The 25,257-nt window shown below is 36.7% G+C and overlaps 1 protein-coding gene across 1 annotated transcript in view; it reads left to right on the top strand.

Moving 5' to 3' along the window:
* Positions 1 to 7,456: 7,456 nt before the first annotated feature.
* The window catches only part of LOC126284156 (uncharacterized), an 81,895-nt gene continuing 64,094 nt past the window's right edge, over positions 7,457 to 25,257 (top strand). Inside the window, exons 1-4 of the mRNA XM_049982920.1 lie at positions 7,457 to 7,481; positions 7,688 to 7,741; positions 10,074 to 10,216; positions 10,420 to 10,702. Coding sequence (XP_049838877.1) covers positions 7,457 to 7,481; positions 7,688 to 7,741; positions 10,074 to 10,216; positions 10,420 to 10,702 — 505 coding nt within the window. The remainder of the gene's footprint in view (positions 7,482 to 7,687; positions 7,742 to 10,073; positions 10,217 to 10,419; positions 10,703 to 25,257) is intronic.

The following is a 25,257-nucleotide window of genomic DNA, read 5'->3' as shown; positions in this document are numbered from 1 at the left end:
CACTTGATCACGTTGTTCATGGAACAGTCTGACCCATCTTCTAAACATTGAATCACTTATATCATTTTGTCAGTAAACTTGCAGATTTGTCAAGTACTTCATTTCAGTAAAGCAGTATTTCCGAAACTGAGTCTGGCAGACAGGATAATGCAGTGTAATAACATAGTTAATTCATATTTCAATTGGATTCTGTTCTTTGTTTCTCAAATTACATTTGTTTCAAACTATGTATCAGTGATAATTATTATAAATTAATCTTACGTATTTTTATTACTTTCAAATCACTTCTGTTTTAAATGTGTTATTAACAATGATCACAGCAGAAGTAAATGGTAAAATATATTTTCTGGTACTGTTTTGTCTATTCAAGTTAACAGTTAATAATGCAGTACATTTATAAGCAACAAATAATAAATTTTACGAAATGAATATTACTTATGCTGTTGTAAGCACATACTACTGTGGTGTAGGTGAGAAGGTATCTCAGTTTGGAAAAAAAAAGTAATAGTAATAATAATTATGGTACCGTGGGTTACATCTTATAACACAAGTAATTATAATTTGCATACAGATTTCAAAGCTAGTTCAATTTCTGCAGCTTTTTTTTCCTTTGGAGTCTAGGAGGGAGAAGACAGAAATCTAAGTTTAACGTTAGCCTCTGATGACTTAATTTGACTACACACTAGCATCACTTTTGAAATAAGGAAATGTTAGGATCTAAAGAGAAAAAGTTACCTGTTAAAGTAAATAATTTTTGAAGTTGAGTTTTACTTGGTATAGTGAAGTGGGATCAATGTACCTGCCTCTTGAGCAAATAAAAACATGAAGTGGAAAAAAAAATAAAACACTTGGATACTAAAATATGTTACAAGTGATCAGTTACTAATGTTGAATTTAGATTTCTGTCTTCTCTCTCCTCAGAATCCAAAGGGGAAAAAAACTATTCTTTAGCTGCAGGAATTGAACTACTTCTGACATATGTGTATAAACAGTAATTACTTGTGTTATAATAAGTAAACCACATTACTGTAAATATTTTTTTATATTTGTTCTTGTTGCCAGACTGAAATGTCTTCTCACTTAAACTACATTGGCATGTGTTTAGATCAGTGTATGTAATATACATCCTGTAAAAATTATTACTTGTTACTTATAAATGTAACAAATTATTAGCTGTAAACTCGAATACACAAAACAGTACCAGGAATTATACTTTACTATCTAATTTGTGTAAAAGAATAATACAACTGATGTAATGTTTAATGATTTGTACACCTATTATTCAGCAATTTTCTGTCGAGTTAGAAGGGTACAAACAATTTGTTCAAACTCTATAATTTCATATAAATGTTTATGCCAATGTAAAATTCATATTGTCATTATCACTTGTAAATTATAAAAAATAAATAGTAAATAAAAATAGAAAACTATACATACCTTCTATTATTTAAACAGGTTTCAAAAGTTTTGTCAGTTTTCGGCTTTACAAATTTTTTGTAGTGTGTGAAATGTAACAGTTGGATCTTACTGCCTCTTTAAAATTTGTTACCAGCAGCTTTTCACTCACATTAATTAACTGAAAAGCTAATAACATTCAACAACAATCCTAAGTGTACCTAAATATGGGCAACATCAGTAGTACTATACTTCAGGAACTGTGATCATTAAATAAAACTACACAATGTATTCATTATACCTCAAGTAGACACTGTAGTTGGTAGGAATGTTTGAAACGATTCTCAGCAGCAGGGTGGCCCAGTTGTTTCTTGGCCACAGTTTGTCAGAAGGTATTCAGGCAGACAGACAGTTTGTCTCTTAATACTGCTGCTGAGCACCTCACTCAAACTTACTAAATAGCTTTATACAAATTTCCAATCCTCATCATGGTTTTGATTCCTTCTGATCTGATTACAAATTCTCCTTATTTCTTTTTCATCCTTTATTCCTTACAGGTACATAATTTTGAGTTTTTTTTCAGACTTTCATTCTCATCTCCATCTTAACCCCCACTGGTAACCTAGCTAAAGCAGTTGCAATTACATTCTGCTTTCCTGTAATAATTAAACTGCCCACCAGATAATTCTTCCATCGTAGAGTTTGCACTCTTGAATATATGATGAGGTTTTGTGATTTGAGCAAACTTTAATTTGTGACAAAGTAAAATTAAAATTTCTTACATCTCCAAACTGTGACTAGAAGTTCCTTTTCTGTGATCATATAATTCTTTTCATGTTTGTCATTGTTCTATGAACAAATCATTTGAATGATGTTCTATTACCACATTAACCTCTTTTTCTTGAAATAAATGCGCAGGTAATCCTGTTGTGATGAAGCAAGCTGGGATATTTTTACTTCCCCTCTTGTTTTGCCATATGCCTCCTTGAAATTCTTTTTTTCACTTTTAAGTAATTACATTTAAGATATATGAGTATAATCTGCATTTTCATAAAAGAAAAAGGTTGACCCTCAATTTTGAAGGAATATAACGCCAAATCTAATTTTCTGCTTAATTTTATGTATGGAATATATTTTCTAGTTTATTTTGTCTATTACTAGTTAGCATCTTTTGTTATAATGTAAAATCAATAATCGTTTCGTAACTTAAATTATATTGTTGACGTATAAACAAATATAAATTCTGTACTAATTGTAAACATTTGGAGGAACAATGAATAGTATTCTTAAAGTATCTATTTGGCTCTATTTGAAAATATGTTAGCAAAGCCAGCTCTTAATCAATTCTAAAGTAATTAACTGTTATGTCAAAAGTATTGTTTGCATAGCAACATTTATTAATTTCATGGTTTAAACAAATAATTCAGCTTAATGCTTGTAGTGGGAGAAACTGCTAAAAAGAAGGAAGTTTTCAATGTATTCAGTTGACTTAATGAGATAAGTTTTAATTGTAATTTCTGTAAATTCAACATTGGACAATGTTTAGTTACAGTACCTATTATTGTGAGGATATATAAGGGTCCAATTTTTGGTCATGAGACAGTCAGTGACTGGCTGAGTTTCAGATGAGAAACTTGTATTGGTTAGAGTAACATCAATTCATCAACTTAAATGTGAAATAAGTGTAACACAAGTAGGCCGTAAGTTAAAACAATGACAAAGTCTGTTTCCATATGTACCTTCTTATTCTTCAAGACATGTGAACTATGTGGTTAGCCTTTTACTGCTCATAGAAGTTCAACAGTAAATATATTTATATGAACAGTTTGCTTAGATATGGTGTGATCTTCTGGGGAAATACAGGTATGGCAAAACAAGCTTTCAAACTTCAAAAAAGGGCTATTAGAATAATGAAAGGGGTTCCCCGTAGAATGTCATGCAGGGAAATATTTAAAGAATTTAAAATAATGACTCTTCCTAGCTTATACATATATGAATGTGTCTGCTTTCTGAAAACTCACCAGGAATTTTCAACAGTAAATAATCAGATTCATAAACACGAAACAAGAAATAGAGATGATTTTCACAGAGAGGCCCACAAAGGAGCACTATACCAAAAAAGTGTCAACTACCAGCCCAAAATACTTTTTAATGCATTGCCTGCTGCAATAAAGAAAATTAAAGAATGTCATAAATTCAAAGTAGATCTTAAACAATTTTTAATAAGAAACAGTTTTTACAACATTGAAGAATATCTAAATATGGGAAAGTAACATTATTTATATAAAGTGAAGTAAAATACTTGTATTTATTATGCAAATTTTTGTAACACATTAAATAACAGAAATTATATTGTAATTGTCTAATAGGAGAAAGTAAGATTATTTATATAAAGTGATGTAAAATATTTGGATTTACTATGCAAGTTTTTGCAACACATAAAATATCAGAAACTATATTGTAATTGACTACATCCATACAATGTATATTGTTAACGGATGAATAAAGAGATTGATTGATTGATTGATTGTAACAGAATGTGGATGGTTGCCTGAAACCTATTAATGAGACTTACTGAAAGTTAAACAATAGTGCACTGGCCATATAACTGTGTCTTATTGGGGGGGGGGGGGGGGGGGGGGTTGTGAACAGTTTATTTTATTTTATTTACGCGTCAAGTTCCATAGGTCCAAATTGAGGAGCAAATCTCCAAGGTCATGGAACTTGTCAGTACATGAAATTACAACATAAAAGTAATAAGAGATAAAAATTAATGTTCATGAACTTGAAAAAAGTCAGTCCATAAGTTTAAGTAAGCACTATCAGCAATACAATAAGAATTAGCTTAATTTTTCAAGGAACTCCTTGACAGAATAGAAGGAGTGACCCATGAGGTAACTCTTCAGTTTCGATTTGAAAGCCCATGGATTACTGCTAAGATTTTTGAATTTGAGTGGCAGCTTATTGAAAATGGATGCAGCAGCATGCTGCACACCTTTTTGCTAACGAGTTAAGGAAGTCCGTACCAAACGCAGGTTTGATTTCAGCCGAGTACTCACCGAGTGAAAGCTGCTTATTTTTGGGAATAAACTAATATTGGTAACAAGAAATGACAATGAGGAATATACATATTGAGAGGCCAATGTCAAAATAAACAGACTCATGAACAGAGGTCGACGAGATGTTTGTGAACTAACACCACTTATTGCCTTAACTGCCCATTTCTGAGCCAAAAATATCCTTGTAGAATGGGAAGAGTTGCCCCAAAATATAATACCATACGACATAAGTGAATGAAAATAAGCAAAGTAGACTAATTTTCGTGTCAAAGTATCACTCACTTTTGATACAGTTTGAATATATGAATGGCAGTAGTAAGTCTTTGAACAAGATCCTGAACATGGACTTTCCACAACAGCTTACTATCTATCTGAACACCAAGAAATTTGAACTGTTCAGTTTCACTAATCATATGCCCATTCTGTGAGATTAAAATGTCAGTTTTTGTTGAATTGTGTGTTAGAAACTGTAAAAACTGAGTCTTACTGTGATTTAATGTTTGTTTATTTTCTACAAGCCATGAACTGAGGTTATGTATTGCGCTATTTTAAACTGAGTCAATGTTGCGCACAACATCCTTTATTACCAAGCTAGTGTCATCAGCAAACGGAAATATTAGAGGGCATATCATTTATATAAATAAGGAACGGGAGGGGCACCAGCACTGATCCTTGGGGCACCCCCACTTGACAGTATCCCACTCAGATCCCACATCACAGCCATTGTCAACATTGTGAATAATGATCTTTTGCTGGCTGTTGCTAAAGTAAGAGGTGAACCAATTGTGAGCTACTCCCCGTATTCCGTAATGGTCCAATTTCTGGAGCAATATTTTGTAATTAATACAATCAAATTCCTGTTATTCAGGCAGGGTGCATCTAATGCTTAGGTTCCCTATTCAGCATATAATCATCAGCTAAACCTATAATAATGCTATTAATTTCACTCTACATTGAACTATCACATTTAATCTCCACATAAATCACTCCATCTAACTCATCATACAGCAAAGCATCATCAATACCATCCTTATCATCAGGAAAATCTCTGAAATTTATCACAAAATGCATCAGTGAGTACATCATTTTCTTTTACACAGACATCGTCATTAGCATCCACATCTCCAGCTACTTCAGCAGTCCTGACAGTACCATCATTAATAGCATCATTGTTATCAGAACTCAAATCATTATTCATAGCATTGTCATTTAAGCGCCTCCCTGCTTACTCCTCACTCTCCCCAAGCACATGACTCTTTGCCTCTACACACCAACAGGTTCACTCAGCATTTCTGCATCAGAATTATTCTTTAATCTCACACTGCCAACTCATCATAATTCACATTATTATTGACATTAATGACTACTTCATTACTGTTACTTGATTCACCAAACAAATTTGCCACAATATCACTAGTAAGATATATATTTTAGGTTTTCTCTTGCTATTCTCTTCTTGTTTCATACCTTCTATAATATCCCCCCAGAATTCTCTACTAAATTCTATACTATTCATTTCATGTAGTTTACTGGTGGCTTCACTCTGGTTTGTCCTAAAATTATTGTTGGCCTGATTATGCTGTCTGCCATTTCTTGCCTCAGACCGAAAGGCCACCTTTGTGTCAAAACTTAAGTATCTCTGACTTCCTCTATTTTCAAAGTTTCTATTGCCATAGTTCCTATGATTACCATTTCCCCTTTGCCTATTTCTTTGTTGGTGACCTCTCTCTTCATCCCTGCACCTATCATTGCAGTCATTATCCCTCCTCTTACTATTATATTTATCTTGATAATTGTTTCTATCATCCCACCTCCTATCTCTATCTGCATGATCACCATTGGAAAAATCCCATTCCTAAGAAAATGATTTTCCCCCTGTCTCTCCCTGTGTTTATCATTTTTCTCCCAAGCCATATCCAGTTTATCTACATATCTTAAAAAGTCTTCTACTGAATAATCTAGCTTTATGGCTAATCGGCTTATAAGGGTATCAGTTTGAATGTTTTAAACTGTTCGCCACAAAAGGTTTCCATTCTGTATTACCATAGCTGAAACAAGATCCATTTAAAAACTCTGACTTAATTCTACATTGCTCAGTTTCTGACCAAAATTTGTTCACAAATCATCTTTCAAATGCTAGAAAACTCATATCTCGATTAATTATGTAGTTTTCCCATGACAGTTTCTCACCATCTAAAAACTTTTTTACAATTTTGATTTTCAACTTATCTGACATGTATTTGATTTTTTTAATACTGGTAACAAATGCATCAATGCAACCTTTAATTTTGGGAAGATTGTCATTAAAAATTTTAGTTGTGTCTAGTACCAAAATTTTTATCATTACTTTCAGTTTCATGAACTAGGGATTTTTCTAACCTTTTTGTCCTAAGCTCCACTCCCTCGATCCTGTTACTGATTTTGTGACATTCATTTCTGAAAACTTCTTTTAAACTAACCTTATTATTCTCAAACAATGGAAAATCCAGGATGGACTGTGAAAAGGAAAGTTGGTAGTGTGGCCTCAGTTGCATGAGAGACTGCAGTCGTGTGTATGAATTGCGTCTGCATGTATCCGTGTGTGTGTGTGTGTGTGTGTGTGTGTGTGTGTGTGTGTGTGTGTGTGTGTGTGTGTGTGTGTGTGTGTCTTTGTCGTCTAATTGTGATGGAGGCCTCACTGCTCGAAAGCTATTGTCTGTGACAGTCTTTTTGTTGTGCCTATCTGCGGCTCAGCATCTCCATTATGTGGTGAGTAGCAACTTTCCTTTTCACAATCTTGTTACATATTATTGTCAAGCTTTTCTGTTTTTTCTAATATTCACCTAACTTTGATTTTAGTTTTAGTTAAGTCTTTTTTGACTACCATCATAACTTCTCCTTGCTTCTTCACATAATTTTCTAGCTTATCAGAATTTTCCTTGAAGTGTTTACTCAGTTTTTCTGATATATCTTTTATTAAACTTAATAATCTCTCAAACAAACAATTCCTACTACTACTGTCCATGACTTCTCTCTCATCAAAGCCAAGTAAAGATGTACAGACACAACTCACTCCATGATCAACTGCTCCTTCTTAGACTTAACACTACTGTGACTCTACTCATTATTCTGCTCATCTTCCTCCTCATCCCCCCCTCCTTTCGTCAACATTTGCTACATTTACGTCTCCCATACTTTCGAAATATTTAAGTAATCAGGAATATATAAAATTTTAAAAAAAAGTAAAATTGCAGTCCTAAACAAAAAGTTCTTTACACAACGTACACCCACTATCACTTTGAAGAAAAGTAGGAACAGTTTTTGAAATACCTTGCTGCAGATGATGATGTAGCTGATGGCTCAGTTGTATGATGTTGTAGTTTGCTGCACTCATGGTTGAATTTGTGCATTGTATTTTTGTCCAAATAGTTTTTCTTCTTTGTTTATTGTCTCTATTGCCCAAATTTTGTTTCAAATATAGATTGTCCAAAACATTTCATCAAAATATACCTGAAATTTCAAAACTGCGTTAGCAATCTGGTCAAAAATTTACATTGATTCCAGCTCCTCTGCCAGATGAGAAGTTTCCCCATAAAAAGTTCTTCAGCTGGAACAAAATATTTGACCTGTTTTATCTGCTTCAAAGAGTTGATCCTCATGCAAGAATAAACCAAATTCTGGTGTAACAAACACCAACCAAGTGTGCCACATGTAGTTTTGAATTACTGTAATGTTTATTTCATGATACATCTGTACAAATTTGGCACAGTGTGTGCCTTTTTTAATCGATTACATGTTTACTAAACTGATCTGCACAGTTGTTGCATTGATACTTCAAGTAAAATTAGGTGTACAATGGATGTTCCACATGGGCATTACATACATTCTTCTACAAAGACATGATTATTAAAAAAGAAAATTAAAGAATTTCATGAATTTTGATTGATAACAGTATATTAAATAACAATGAATAAATCATAAAGTAAAATTATATTACATATCATATGAATTTAGCTACAGAGTAGTGTCATTCACAGTGGAAATAGATGCATTAATATAATAATACATATTACATTTCAGTGAATTATTCATAAAATATAGAACATAAATTGTTCCTAGAATGTTTCCTATCTTTAACAAAAATGTGCTTCATATTAGTGAAACAATCTGTTCAAAATTAAGTCTGGAAGATAGGACATGTTTTTTAATTATATAGTTACACAGGTATTGTAACTGAATTCTGCTCTTTGTTTTTTGAATCACATTAGTTTTTAACCCTGTATCATCAGTAATGATTATAACTGAATTTCACTGATTTTAATTACTTTCAAAGCATCTCTGTTTTAACCCTCAGGTGAGTGTGCCTGTGTATAAAGTACTCCAGTCACCAATATAATTTTGCACAGTTTCACTGTCATTGTATAACTGCAAGCTGGTAGCTATAGCATCATTATTGCTTCAGTTAATACATTCTGTATATCTGCACAAAATGCACCACATGCCCACTAATGTTATAAAAAATGGCTCACCCACTTGAGGTTTAAATGTGTTGTCAACAACAATGATGGTAACAGAATTATAGCAACAATAAGAGAATAGAATGTTTTTAAACATTCCTATCAATTACAGTGTCTACTTGACGTATAATGAATACCTTGTGTAGCTTTATTTCATGATCACGGTCCCAAAGTATACTACAAGTGATATTGCCCATATCTGGCTATGTTTAGGGTTGTTGTTGATGTGCTGTTAGCTTTTCAATTAATTAATGTGAGTGAGAAATTGCTGGTAACAAACTTTAAAGAGGCAGCAAGATCCTAGCTGTTACAGTTCAGTATGTTATGAAAAGGACAGATTGCTAATCAGCATAAAGATGACACTTTGAGCACGATGAAAAGACTATTAAAAATAAGCTTTTGAGCCAAGCCTTCTACAGAAAAGAGAAATGCACATACATTCACACACACAAGCACGCCTCACATACACATGACCACTACCTCTGGCCACTCCAGCTGATAGTCTGGATGGAATGACTAGAGGTAGCAGTCATACGTGTGAGGTGCACTTGCTTGTGTGAATTACTCAGTGTATCATCTTTATGTTGAGTAACAATTTATACTTTGCATAATATTGTTAACATTCCAAAATGGAATTTCCATTGTTAGAAATACTAGATGTTTACATTTTTCAAAAATTTAGGTGTTAAGAAGTATTTTCTGAAACTATTTGTGTGGAATATAGTATTATACTGAATTCAAATGTGGATAATGTGTGGTTCAGAAATTTTTGAAGACTTGTCTACAAAGAATGCTGAGGATTATTTGCATAGAGCAGATAAATAATGAAAAGGCACTGAATCATACTGGAGAGAAAAGAAATATATTTCATAATTTTATTACAGGAAGAGATAAATTGAGAAGACACATCCTGTGGCTGCAGGTAATAGTTAATTTGGAAAGAACTGTAAGTGGCAAAAATCGTAGACGGATGCCAAGGCTTAACTGCAGCAATTATGTTCAGATGAATGTAGTTGTAGAACTTAAGCAGAGATGAATAGAGCTGTTTGGGTTAGTGGAGCTTGGGGATCTGCATATAACCAGTTTTCCATATCATATTAATATATTCAATATTTCATATAAGGGACTGTAGCATTAACTGATGGTGAAATTTGTAAATCACTTTTGTTCCTCCACATATTTGGACAAAAGTATAAAGCTGCATGCTGTGTCCATATACTGCATATGATTACATCAGTCTCTTGGACTAATTTTACTCTTATATCTGTAAAACACTCCCCATAATTTTTTCTAATGAATATTTTTGTTTTCAGTTTTATGCTCACTCTGAAATTTAGCTTTACAAATGTTAATACTATTTTTTGTTTTCTTTCAATAGGCTCTGTTAATATTTTCTAATACTTGAGTTATTCACAAACATCTCAAATTGAATAAACATCAAATTAAATACGTAAAATTCAATTTTTAAGGTGTATGGTGAAAGAGAGAACACTGAGAATGTCACAAAGGCTAAAATATTTGGACTTGATGAATGTGATGTGGATCATAGACATTGTCAACAGACATTGTCTACTGGACGAACATATCGCTGTGGGGCTCTTTCAGCAGCCAAACAGGAGCCTCAAACAGCTCCTGTAAAACTTGCTGTTGCTGGTTTTGATCTTCACTGTGTAATGAAGGGGAAGACAATTGATAGAGCAGGTGCTCTTTTGACTCCTGCAAGTTCTAAGCATTATTACCCAGTATCAGCAGGTGAGATCACATCCACAGTTTGTTACATACTTTTCTATTTTTAGCATTTACGGCTCATGTATTTTCTTCCCTGTAATAATTGCTCACATGTCAAAATATTTCTGTAATGACTAAAAGTATTTTTTCAAGCTGCAAATATTGTATTCAGTTTGTTCAGGTTTTTCCATTCTCCTCACAAATGAATGTGAATGTACAGGCAAAGCTGAAAACTCTGGAAGGTTTGTTACCCAACAGATTAAAAAACGTCTACAAAATTAAACTGCTATAAAATAAAGCTATCATATATTTTTGCTTACCACACACTACATAACATAAACAATAATATACCCTGCTATCCCTCCCTTTCCCCGCTCCATCCTCCTCGGTACTCACACACATTTCCCCCTCCCATCATTCACTGCTGCAGCAGCTCACATTGTGGCTTCAGATGTCAGAGAGTGCAGTCACGTGTGTGTGAGTTGCATTTGCTTGAGGTGTGTGTGTGTTTGTCATCTGTTTTTGACAAAGTCCTTGTTGGCCAAAAGCTTATTTTGCAACAGCCTTTTTGTTGTGCCTATCTGCGACTCTGCATCTCCACCATATGAAGAGCAGGAACTATCATTTTCATTACTGTGAAATGATAATATAAACGTATACATAGTCTAGCTTTTGTAACAAAAGGATTATCATCTGAAAAAAGAGGGGAGTGAATGGAAGCAGTATTACTTGAAGATTCAAATTGTGCACTCCACAATTACTCAGACAGATCTTTGCCTTTTACTACCAATACCCTATCATGTCAGGTTATGAGACATATCCAGATAGCTCAAGTGATATCACATTGTGTGTGAATGGCACAGGTTCCAGCTTAGCTTCCAGTCTGAAAAATACACAGCTATCCAATAAAAAAGCAACACCAGAATGGATATATGTCGTTTCTGGCCTCTTTGAACTGTTTTTGTTCTATGTCTCTTGGCACACAACTTGTTTACTTCCATGTTTGTTCTTCTTGCCTCAGTGTCTAATAAAATCATTTATGGTATTTAAATTGTGTTATTACCGACCAGCCTTATGTGATAACCCACAGTGGTGACCCCGACATCATTGTCGTGTGATTGCGACTTATTTTGTGCTTGTTTTCATCATTAACAAACTTTGTGTTCCTGCCCACATTGTTCTCACCACAATGAATTTCCAGTGTAACTCTGTGCTAGTGCCACACACCTTAATTAGGCTTGCGACACCAAGTGGTCAAGTGTACCTAATGCACGTTTGGCTAAAACTGAAGAAATATTTAACCCAGCCATGCCTTAATGAGCTCAACATGGCCACTGTCTAGTGCAGCAGCACCACAATGGCCACCGTGCACAATCATTGACTTAAAGATGTTGTGGTTTACAAAACATCTTCGCAGTTACCTTCAGTTTGGTTTGACACACAGACGTACTTCCAGAACTGTGATTTGAACATTTCTACACGCGGGGTAGCAAATTCTTATATGCCTAGTGTGGCAGCATTGCCCCCCCCCCCTCCCCCCACACACAATGTACCGGCAATGCCGGTTGCCTCGATTGCACTGGTTTCTGTGACCTGTTGCATAGTGGTTGCACCATGACCAACCTCCATCCATTTTCATAAAGGCACCACCCGTTCTCCCCATGCTGGTTTCTATGTTAGCCGCCCCCCCCCTCGTGGATGTGCTGCAGCTGCCTTCCACCCACTGTTGCAATGGCTCTGGCCATTATATCTACGCCGTGCTCTTCGTCAGGCATGCAGTTTGGATGCACCATGCTAACTTTTGCACCTGTGCTCTCCACACCATGTACTGTAAGCGGTCGCCCCCACACAGACCTTGGGCGATGCACTGCTCATCACTACTGCTTTCCCAGTGTCAGAGGCATCTTGCCCTGCTCTCTGTCTGCCGCTGCTGCCTCAACATGTGCTACCCAGCAGGTTTCCCAAGCTACCTGCTTTACTAAAAGATAAGCCTAAGATGTGGTTCACATTAGTGGATCACCTACTGGATATTCATGGCATTTCAAATGATGTTGCACATTTTGTCTACCTAGTGAGTCACCTCCACACCTGTCCAGGCCTCATCAGCGATTTGCTTCTCTCGCTGCCTACCTCACAAGAGTATTCGATGGCAAGAGCACTGCTCATTGAGTGCCTTTCTCACCCTCCAGTGGAGGCTTTCCACCACATTATTCACAACGAGCATCTCGACAACCGCACTCCTTTATAGCTTTGGTGGCGCCTACGTGCATTAATTGGTGATCAAGCATTACCTGATGCAGCACTTCGGTCATTGTGAATGCTCAAAATGTCTTTGGATTTACAACTTTATCAACTTGTCTCAGATCGCTGACTCACTCAAGGTTTGTTTAATGCATGGCAGATCAAGCTTACGCTATCATTCATTACCGGCACAACTGCCGTGAACCTTGTGCCTACCCGAATGATTCCAGCGGGCACGTTTAGGTGCCATGTCCTGCAACATTCATTCATGGCACCTACCATCTGACACTGCTCCACTCGCTTCATCAGCACGACAGCTCTACACATTGACTTGTCATTGGGCACTCGCTTTCTTGTTGACACCCCTCTTGGTGGACTCCCTTCATGAGTATCGGCCGTTAGTAATGGCACTTGTCATAGGATTTGCACCATAGATGTCCCACCTTTACTTTATAAGGCCAGGCACCTTAAAGCTTGCAAACTGTTGCATGCAAAAGAAATTGTTCAGGATTTCTAGGCTTTGGGCATGCTCCAACCCTCTAATAGAGCAATTGGTCTTCACCCATCCACCTTGTTACTAAAAAGGATGGCTGCTGTGTGGGGATTATAGGTCTCTTAATACTTGCACAATTATCGGTAACTACCCCTTTCAAAATATCCAAAATTTCACGCAGTTTCTTCATGGTTGTAGGTTTTCCTATGTGTTAGATTGTTCCAAGGTGTAGCATCAAATCCCTATGCATCTACCATATATTCTAAAGGGGCCACCATCACAACCTTCAGCCTATTTGAATACTGTTACATGCCTTACAGACTGAAAAATGCTGCGCAGACGTCGCAGCAGTTCATTAATTCCATTCTGCTACCTCTGCCATTTGCTTATACTTACTTAGATGATATATTGATCTTTTCCTCCTCTGCTGAGGAGTATCAAGTTCACCTCAATGCAGTCCATTCGGCCCTCGATGCAAATGGCGTAGTTATCAACCCCGATAAATCCCAACTCTGTTCCACCTCTGTTCCCTTCCTAGGCCATTCTCCTTCTGGCAATTTCTCATGTCAAATCCACACTCAATCTTCCTCTTCCTGAGGACTATGGTCAGCTCCATTGTTTTCTGGGTATGGCAAACTTTTACCGTCGCCATATTCCTCAAGTGACCTCCATCCAAATCACCCTCTCTGGCAGAAACACCACTGGAAAACGCTGGAAAACGAAAGCTGGACTGGACCAGACCATCCTCAACACATTAGTTATCTTAAAACTGCCCTTGCAAGAGCTCTTACACTCACCCACCCTAATCCTGAGGCCCGTGTTTTGATCATGAGTGATGCCAGTTGTGGTGGGACGGGGTTTGTCGTCGTTTCTCATTCATACACTCTCTCTCATTCATTGTCTACCTACATCAATATGGCTTCCTTATGACATCCCTTCACTCTGCAGTAACAGATACTTACTAGGCCATGTAAAGCAGTATTGATCAGGCCATGTCCTAATACCTACCACACAGAAATTTCAGGAGGGGAGGTAAATGCAGTTTACCTGCAGTAAGCCTCCGGAAATTTTAGTACACTGGTTTTTGTTCTTAAGGAAGCAAATAAATTTGCTATCAAGTCCAAATTCTCTGCTCTACTATTCCCATCTCACACTGTGTACAAAATGTTCTCACATGAAAAAAGCAACCAGAATATCTTCCAGTCTGAAGTGATTAATGTTTGATCTGACAGTTACCGACTCACTACTATAGCGAGTTAAAACTTTGGTCATATCAGTGGTCTTCAAAGTTAGAAGTGCTCGCCCAAGTATTCCATAAAGTACACGGAATATGCCGCGTGGAATTTCACTAAGACCGAAATACCACACGCTCATAACACATCAATTAATTAATCAAATTGTCCTCAAAATGTTTGGAGGTTAAACTGCCTGAGTCAGGACATTTCCTAACAGCAATGAATTCAACAGTTCTTCATTTTACAAATTATTTTATTGGCAACATTTAGCATGATGTTACACATATGAAGATTGGCTAGCTACTCTTTCGATGCCACCCCACTCTATGCCTATCTAACTTTCTGCATGCAGGAACAGCTCTATTCTGATTGGCTAATGGTTTGAATTACCTATCAGAATGATCTTTCTAGATCATTCTTGCGGCAAAACTTGCCTGAGCCAATCACTAATCAAAAAATCATTTATGTCATTCCAATGCCAATTTCTAATATAATAATTAATAAAATATACCAAAGTACAAAATAAGCTTTAAATTAATTTAGAAACTTATTCCACTTCTGACTACTATTCTGACTGCTCTCTTACAAAAGCACACATCAACATACGTCATTAGCTTCGGGGTTGCACCACAATTTTTCCTTGATCCAATTTCATAAGTTTTTACATAAAATAGTATTAAGTTTTTATGTATGTCCCACAGACATTCTCTCATTCATTCCCATTACAAAAATACTGTGTTCGTAGAAAGTGAGACTAAGTGTTGTGTTAATACAACAAGCGGCACAAAGAAGCCTTTCATTATATTTCAGTGCTTTTATTACATTGACTATATGGTCTCTGACAAAAAACAAATTAGGCTACATGTCTGAGAAATGCTCCAATCAGCAATACTCTTCTATCTTTTTTATTTAATATTTACTCCCATCTTCTTAACATCTGGGAATTAAATTACAAATAAAACAATATTCACAAGAGACCAATCCATATTTATGTAATGTGCTGCAGATGTCAAATATTGCACTTGGTTGTGTGAATCAGTTCTCATATCTACTGTTGCAGCACATGTTTTATTAATAACTTTCTTAATAAGAGAAGGCATTATCTGTTTCAAATTGGATAAACCTGCTCTTTGACATGTCTGCTTGTAGGAGAGGGGTGTAGCATGACATCTGAAATATTGATTTCTCCATAATTTACATCTATATATTCATGGCCTATTTCTTTGAAACCTTCACCAGAAACAGCATCAGAAGATCTTATATCTTTGGCACACATGTAACACATTTTCTGTAGTACTATTTTTTATTCGTTTTATTGGAAGGGTTTTGCATAATTGCATTTGTGTGTATTTGCAGTTCTTGTTCTTGTTTATGCTCACATTCTGACCACTAGTGCATAGAGTTTATTTATGTGAGTGCACATATTTGTCTTCTTTGCAATAGTAGTGTTTTTGTATTGGTTTTGTTGCATTTGAAAAGTCATCCACTGTAAAGAAAGCCAGTTATTTCAATACATAAAATAAGTTCATACACAGCTTTTATTAATCTCTCTTAGCAAACCTCCACTTTCCTCATCAGGGTATGGGCCCAGGCATCACTTGGTTTATGTGAGGAAAGATGTTATTTCATATAAACTTTCTGTATCCCAACTGTGATATGTTTGGATGAAAAGAAGAGAGAATAAATCTGCACTGGCTGAAGAAGTACCTTCAAAATATGTCTCAAAGCTGGATGCAAAAAATTATCAGACATGGAAACTCCAGATAACTGCAATCTTAAAGGCTTACAGAATTTTCAATGTTGTAAATGGTACTCGAGGTCGACCTAACGAAGATGACAAAGCTGCCTTGAAAGCATGGACAAAAGAAAATGTTAAAGGTATGTTTCTGATTTCCACATCAGTAGAGAATATGCAAATGCAAAGTGTGTTGGTTTGTGAGACAGCCCATGAAATGTGGAACAAGTTGAGATCTATACATGAGCAATGGTCAGAAGTCAGCAAACTAACAATAGGTCAACGTTTTCCTGAATGCCGGATGACTGCAAATGATTCTGTAGTGGCACATGTAGCAAAAGTTGAAAATCTAGCATTACAACTCAGAAATGTTGGAGAAAAGATTTGGAATGTAGCTGTAATGGCAAAAGTCATTGCGCCATTACCACCAAAATACAACACATTTAAAATAGCTTGAGACAGTGTGCCAGCTAGTCAACAAAATGTGGAAAATTTGATGGAACTTTTCATCAAAGAAGAGTCCCAGTTGAATATGAGTGATGAATAAATTGGTGCAGTTGCAGTTATGTCCATCAACAGACAAAAGGAAAAAGCAAGATATCCTGGTAAAAACAAAAGTTCACAAGAACGAAAAACAAGATCAGATGTTGAGTGTTTTTACTGCAAGAAGCATAGCCATATAGCTTGTGAGTACTGGAAGAAAAAGTGAGAGACAGAAGACCATAATAGAGGCAAAAATAAATCTGGGTGTGCATTTATTGTGTCAGCATATAACTTGCGTCGAGTTGTCAGAAAGTCAAGAGAGACACATGCTAAGTGGTTTGAATGTGATCAGTCAGGTGCGTGGCTGTTGGACAGTGGTGCATTGCGTCATATGACTTTTCGATCGGAATGGTTTTCGAAGTTCTGTCCAGTGACTGGGGACCATGTTGCTGGGTAATTAAGAAGAGTACCAAGTTGCTGGAGTTGGTACTATTATTCTCAGCAAGATTATACATGTGAAAGAAAATCACTGCAGCTTTCAAGGAAGATCAAGTTGTACTAATACATGAAGGAGAGACTGTAGCTGAAGGCATGAAAGAAGAGAACAATATTTTTAGGATGTGTTTCGTGACAGATTCACCACTAGAGAGAGAAATTAATGTTGTAGTGGCTGATCTGAAACAGTGGCATAAACGGTTAGGACATGTCAGTATACAGACAAGATATCAGCAAAAAGGGTGGTCAAATGACTAAATGTAAAAAAACAGGAAGATTTTTTCTGTGGATCATGCCAGGTGGACAAGGAACATGGGCTGAAGTTCAGCAACAAAGACACAAATCATTCAACAAAACCAGGGGGATCTAATCATTCAGACATGTGTGGGTCAATGTTAGTTGAATCAATTGGTGGTGCAAAGTTTTTTGTCATATTCAAAGATGGTGCAACCTGATACAGAACTCATTGACTGTTTCATGAATTCAGTAATTTTGTGTTGAACAAGTTTGCTCAGAATGTCAAAACATTGTGTGTGGACAATGGCACTGAATAGATTAAGTATGGTAAGAAAGAGTTTCTAAGGATCCATGGAATTCAGTTAGAAACAACTGTTCCGTATACACCAGAACAGAACAGTTATTATGAGAGGGACAATTGCACAATTGTTGAAAGTGTACACACAATGTTGGAAGCCAAAAACTCGCCAAAGTTTTTGTGGGCAGAGGCTGTTTAATGCTGCTGTATAAAAATTAAATAGCATTACAACAAAGTGCAATTTGGAGCAAACGCTATATGAGTTGTGGAATGCACTAAATCCATATGTTGGACATCTTCAAGTGTTTGGGTCAGATGCTTTTGCTCATATACCAAAACAATTTCATAGCAAGTTTAATGCCAAATGCAGAAAAGTTGTACTTGTTGGTTATCAAGGAGAATCAACAAATTATTGACTTTATGATCCCATGAGTAACAAAGTGTTTGTATCAAGGGATGTCACATCCAATGAGGTTAGCATCAGCTTGGTGTCTGCATAACAAGAAATTGATGACACATACCTAAACTTTAAGACTGACAAAGAACAAGATATCATGGATTGGAACAAGCAAGTTACTGGTGAACCAGTGCAAGCACAGGAAGAGATGAAAATTTCACAACATGATGTAAATAAGGTTAAACTGGAAACTGAAGAGCAACCTACCAAAGTGCCATTGATGCAGCTATGAGATTGTTCTATCATTTGCAAGCCAGGAAGCTGATTTTGCTCAGTATAATAATGCTTAGAGCTTCAAAGAAGCAATTTCTGGTCCTGACTCGAAACACTGGAAAAAAGCGATTGAAGAAGAACTGGAAACTCATAAAGACAACAAAATGTGGAAGATAGTTCCTAGAATTAATAGCCAGAGAGCTATTGACTCAAAATGGGTGTTCATAGATGGTAACATTACTTGGCACAAAGCACAGCTGTGTGCAAGAGGCTTCAAACAGGACTGTGGTGTTAACTACAATGAGACTTTTTCACCAGTAATATGATATGATTCACTCTGAGTGTTCTTGGAAATTCTCACATATAATGATCTAGAGATAGTACAGATCAAAGTTTGCACAGCATTTCTATATGGTAGCCTTGAAGAAGAGGTTTACATGGATATACCTGAGGGAGTGATGATTAAAACAGATAAACTGTAGTTTGCAAACTTGAGAAATCACTGTACAGACTTAAGCAAGCTCCTCAATGTTGGAACAAGAAATTTATAGCCTTTCTTTCACATCATAGTTTTCAAGCAACTGATGCTGATCCATGTCCATTCAGTGGTGTAATCATTGGTGATGTTATCTTGTTAGCATTATTTGTAGATGATGGTCTTGTTGCATCAAAGTCAATGGAAGCAATTCATAAAGTTGTTCATCACTAAAAGAAATCTTTCAAATCACTGTCGATGAAGGTCATTGCTTTGTTGGACTGTAATTTGAGCAATATTGTGTGGGAAAGAAAATGTTAATGTGTCAGCACCAGTATACGAGAAGAATAATTGAGGAACTTGGAATGTCTGAAGCAAAAGATTTAAGTGTTCCTGCTGATCCTCATGTGAGTCTGTTACCTAATGATGAAGAGTTCAGTGGTGAAAAAGTATCAGTCTGTGAAGTGATTGGATTTCTTATGTTTTTGTCAGTTATCTCTCAACCAGATACTTCATTTGCAGTGAACAGTGTGAGCAGATTTTTGAACGGCCATACTAATGCACACTGGCACACAGTGAAAAGAATTTACAGGTACTTAATTGAAACACCAGATTATGGTATATATTACTCAAACAGCAGGAGCAAAATGCAAGTGGTTGGTTTTTCAGATGCTGACTCCATCACGAAAGTCAAAGTCAACAACTGAATCTGAATATATAGCTGCTGCTACTGCTACTATGGACACCATTTTAGTGAGAAAATTACAAGGTGGTCTGGGAATCAATTGTAAAGAACCAACTACATTACAAATTGACAAGCAGTGTGCAATCAAGTTGTTAAAAAATCCTGAATATCACAAACATACCAAACATATAAATGTATGCTATCATTTCTTATTTGGAAAAATGCAGTGTAAAGAGATAGAATTTGTTTGTGTGTGTACCAAAGAACAACTTGTTGATTTGTTGACCAAAGCATTAACAAACCAAAATTGTATATTTGTGCTCAAAGCTCAATGCTTTTATTTGGTAAATACAATCACTTAAACAGTGGGAGTGTTGGAAAGGTTTTACATGATTACACTTGTGTGTGTTTGCAGTTCTTGTTCTTGCTTATGCTCACTTCGTGATCACTAGTGCACATGGTTTATTTATGTGAGTGCAGCTGTTTATTTTTGTCTTATTTGAAGTGGTAGTATTTTTTGTTAAGAAAGCCAGTTATTTTAATTAATAAAATAAGTTCATACACAGATTTATTAATCTCTCTTAGCAGACCTCCACTATCTGCATCACCAGCACAACTGAAAGGGCTGTGTTACTGTGGCATTTCTTACAACTGTATTTCTTGAAATGAGTCATTTCTGAGTTTTATCACAACAGCATAGTGCAGTTCATGCATAATGCAAACTCAGCGAACTTGCTGTTTTCATTAAAAACCAATATGAATTCATTCCACAGTTTGCTTTTTAACCCCCCACCACCACCACACAATTTCTTCAGTTTTTATTTTTTATGCATTGGCTTCAGTCTTACCGCGCAGGCCATTACCTAGGATTTGGTCATTTGGTCATGGCTTCTATGCTTGGCCACAGTGACTGTTGAGGGCAGTATATCCAGTTGGGCTGTGATTACCCCACCTCACATTTTGTGCTTTGTTACTCAGTCATGCAGGACTTTAACATGCACTACATAATAATGATGTTGTTGTGGTCTTCAGTCCAGAGACTGGTTTGATGCAGATCTCTGTGTTGCTCTGTCCTGTGCAAGCTTCTTCATCTCCAAGTCACTACTGCAACCTACATCCTTCTGAATCTGCTTCATGAATTCATCTCTTGGCCTCCCTCTACAATTTTTACCCTCCACACTGCCCTCCAATACTAAACTGGTAATCCCTTGATGCCTCAGAACATGTCCTACCAACCAATCCCTTCTTCTAGTCAAGTTGTACCCCAAATTTTGCTTCTCTGCAATTCTATTCAGTACCTTCTCATTAGTTATGTGATCTAGCCATCTGATCTTCAGCATTCATCTGTAGCAACACATTTCGAAAGCTTCTATTCTCTTCTTGTCTAAACTATTTATTGTCCATGTTTTACTTCCATATGTGGGTACACTCCATTCAAGTACTTTCAGAAAAGGCTTCCTGACACTTATATCTATACTCTTTGTTAACAAATTTCTCTTCTTCATAAATGCTTTCCATTGCTATTGCCAGTCTACATCTTATATCCTCTCCACTTTAACCACCATCAGTTATTTTTCTCCCCAAATAGCAAAGCTCATCCACTACTTTAAGTGTCTCATTTCCTAATCTAATTCCCTCAGCATCACCTGATTTATTTTGACAACATTCCATTATCCTCATTTTGCTTTTGTTGACATTCATCATATATCCTCCTTTCAAGATGCTGTCCATTCCGTTCAACTGCTCTTCCAGGTCCTTTGCTGTCTCTAACATCATTACAGTCATCAGCAAACCTTAAAGTTTTTATTTCTCCTCCATAGATTTTAATTCCTACTCCAAATTTTTCTTTTGTTTCCTTTACTGCTTGATCAATATACAGATAGAATAACATCAGGGATAGGCTACAATCCTGTCTCACTCCTTTCTCAAACATTGCTTCCCTTTCATGCCACTTGACTCTTATAACTGCCACTTGGTTTCTGTACAAGTTGCAAATTGTCTTTCACTCCCTGTATTGTTAAAAGCTTTCTCTAACTCTACAAATGCTGGAAACATACGTTTGCCTTTCCTTAACCTAATGTCTAAGATAAGTCATAGAGTCAGTTTTGTGACGGCTCCCAGACCCAAGGTCCTCCGTAGTACTTTTGGGGCAGCCACCACAAATTGTATAAAGCGTGGGTAGTGACCAGGATGTAGTTATGTATGTTGGCCAAAAAATAATTAATGACAAGAATTGCGCCAGCTGGAATGAAGAGATAACTTATCTTTATTTGTGACGAAATGTGCACCAGCAACACAAGTCCAAGTAATATCCAAGAGTAATCCATGTACTGAGCCTAGTCGATTACCATAGCAAATATCACACTGCAATGGCTCCGCTATGAACTCCATGAAAGGCTAGCAATAGACGATAGACTGTCCATCTCAGGGCCAGGGCTCCTCCTTATATGCAAAAGGCAGAGGAGCGCTTCGGACCTGAGCTCAGCCATGGCGCGACCTCTTCCTTCAGTGGTAACACCCTTAGATGCCGACGGCCACGACTGGAACTGTGGCCAGCGATGTCATGGTCAGGGCGCGCGAGTTGGTTGAATGGTTGGGTCCATGGATACAACAGTCAGTATTACCTGACATGTTCTAGCATTTCTACAGAATCCAGACTGATATTCCCCAAGGTTGGCAACTACCAGTTTTTCCATTTGTCTCTAAAGAATTCATGTTAATATTTTTCAGTCACAATTTATTAAACTGATAGCTTGGAAATTTTTCCAACCTGTCAACACCTGTTTTCTTTGGGATTGGAACTATTATATTCTTTTTGAAATCTGAGGGTATTTCACCTGTCTCATACATCTTGCTCACTAGATGATAGAATTTTGTCAGGGCTGGCTCTCTCAAGTCTATCAGTGGTTCTAATGGAATGTTCTCCACACTTGGGGCCTTGTTTCAACTTAGGTCGTTCAGTGCTCTGTCAAATTCTTCACGCAATATCTTATCTCCCATTTCATCTCTCTTTTCCATAATATAGCCCTCAAATACATGCCCTTGTATAGACCCTCTATATACCCCTTCCTCCTTTCTGCCTTCCCTTCTTTGCTTAGAACTGGTTTTCCATAATAATGATGTACCAATGTAATTTTCATTATTATTTGTTTTTCCTTTCTTGTATATTGTACAGATTACTGCTTGTTACCATTTCTTGGACATCTTTTCATTTCTCCAGAACTGCAGACTAATTCTATACAGTGCTTTTCCACATTCTCCTTCACATTGTTTCAATATTTCTACTTTCATGCCACCAGTTCCTGGGCTCTTACTGTTCTTCATTTGTTTTAGAACTTCATCCAGTTGCCTCACTGTGGCCCCTCCACTTTTGGTTGGGATCCTTCAAACGTTTAAGTTTACTCAGGCATTTCTTTTCCTACACAGCATTCCACAGTTCTTCAGAATAGTTCTTCGATAAATTCATGCCCTGTTCCTGGCCAGATACCAAGTTACCACCATTGTTACCCATCATTACAGGCCCTGTCTTGGAATATTTTGTATATCTACAACAACAGAATTCTCTTACAATTTTTTTTCTTGTCATCTTCAGTGTTCTGTAGCTGATTGTAGATGAACTTACTCTTTCCTCTTACTACTTCCCTTGTTTCTTTTGCCGCCTCTGCATGTTCTTCCCTAGACTCTGTAGCATCCTCTTTTTAATAAGCCTTTCCTCTTTTATTGTCTCTTGGATTTCCTTGTTGGTTTACATTTTATCTCTGCCTTTCCTTTCTTGTGTCTTTATGCGCTCACATGTAGATTCAGTCATGGTGGATTTGAATGTTTCTAAGGTTTTTTCATCCTCCTCTCATTTGTTTCTCCTTCTTCTAGTTCTTGCAGAATTTTAAACCAATTTTGAAGCTTCTGCTGGTATTCATTTTTTATTTCCTCACAGTAGATTTACATCTATTTTGCTTTTTATTGTGTTGGGTCTTACCATCTTTTCATATTATATTCTTTGTTTTACTTTAAATGGTACCTAATTATGATCATCTCCCATTTCTGCTCCTCATACTACTTTGATCTGTTTATTATGAACCTCCCCCCATGAACCATGGACCTTGCTGTTGGTGGGGAGGCTTGCGTGCCTCAGCGATACAGATAGCCGTACCGTAGGTACAATGACAATGGAGGGGTATCTGTTGAGAGGCCAGACAAACGTGTGGTTCCTGAAGAGGGGCAGAAGCTTTCAATAACCAAAGCGGCCTTGCTGTGTTGGTACTGCGAACGGCTGAAAGCAAGGGGAAACTACAGCCGTAATTTTTCCCGAGAGCATGCAGCTTTACTGTATGATTAAATGATGATGGCGTCCTCTTGGGTAAAATATTCCAGAGGTAAAATAGTCCCCCATTCGGATCTCCAGGCGGGGACTACTCCATAGGATGTCATTATCAGAAGAAAGAAAACTGGCGTTCTACGGATCGGAGTGTGGAATGTCAGATCCCTTAATCGGGCAGGTAGGTTAGAAAATTTAAAAAGGGAAATGGATAGGTTAAGGTTAGATATAGTGGGAATTAGTGAAGTTCAGTGGCAAGAGGAACAAGACTTCTGGTCAGGTGACTACAGGGTTATAAACACAAAATCAAATAGGGGTAATGCAGGAGTAGGTTTAATAATGAATAGAAAAATAGGAATGCGGGTAAGCTACTACAAACAGCATACTGAATGCATTATTGTGGCCAAGATAGATATGAAGCCCAAACCTACTACAGTAGGACAAGTTTTTATGCCAACTAGCTCTGCAGGTGACGAAGAAATTAAAGAAATGTATGATGAAATAAAAGAAATTATTCAGATAGTGAAGGGAGACGAAAATTTAATAGTCATGGTGACTGGAATTCGAGTGTAGGAAGAGGGAGAGAAGGCAACGTAGTAGGTGACTATGGATTGGGGCTAAGAAATGAAAGAGGAACCCGCCTGGTAGAATTTTGCACAGAGCACAACTTAATCATAGGTAACACTTGGTTCAAGAATCATGAAAGAAGGTTGTATACATGGAAGAACCCTGGAGATACTAAAAGGTATCAATAGATTATATAATGGTAAGACAGAGATTTAGGAACCAGATTTTAAATTGTAAGACGTTTCCAGGGGCAGATGTGGACTCGGACCACAATCTATTGGTTAAGACCTGTAGATTAAAACTGAAGAAACTGCAAAAAGCTGGATAAACTGAAAGAACCAGAGGTTGTACAGAGTTTCAGGGAGAGCATAAGGGAACAATTGACAGGAATGGGGGAAAGAAATACAGTAGAAGAAGAATAGGTAGCTTTGAGGGATGAAGTAGTGAAGGCAGCAGAGGATCAAGTAGGTGAAAAGACGAGGGCTAGTAGAAATCCTTGGATAACAGAAGAAATATAGAATTTAACAGATGAAAGGAGAAAATATAAAAATGCACGAAATGAAGCAGGCAAAAAGGAGTACAAACGTCTCAAAAATGAGATCAACAGGAAGTGCAAAATGGCTAAGCAGGGATGTCTAGAGGACAAATGT

Source organism: Schistocerca gregaria, chromosome 1 (genome assembly GCF_023897955.1).
Source record: "Schistocerca gregaria isolate iqSchGreg1 chromosome 1, iqSchGreg1.2, whole genome shotgun sequence".
NCBI lineage: Eukaryota > Metazoa > Arthropoda > Insecta > Orthoptera > Acrididae > Schistocerca > Schistocerca gregaria.
The sequence above is the reverse complement of the archived record's forward strand: the minus strand, read 5'-3'. Positions and strand labels throughout refer to the sequence as shown.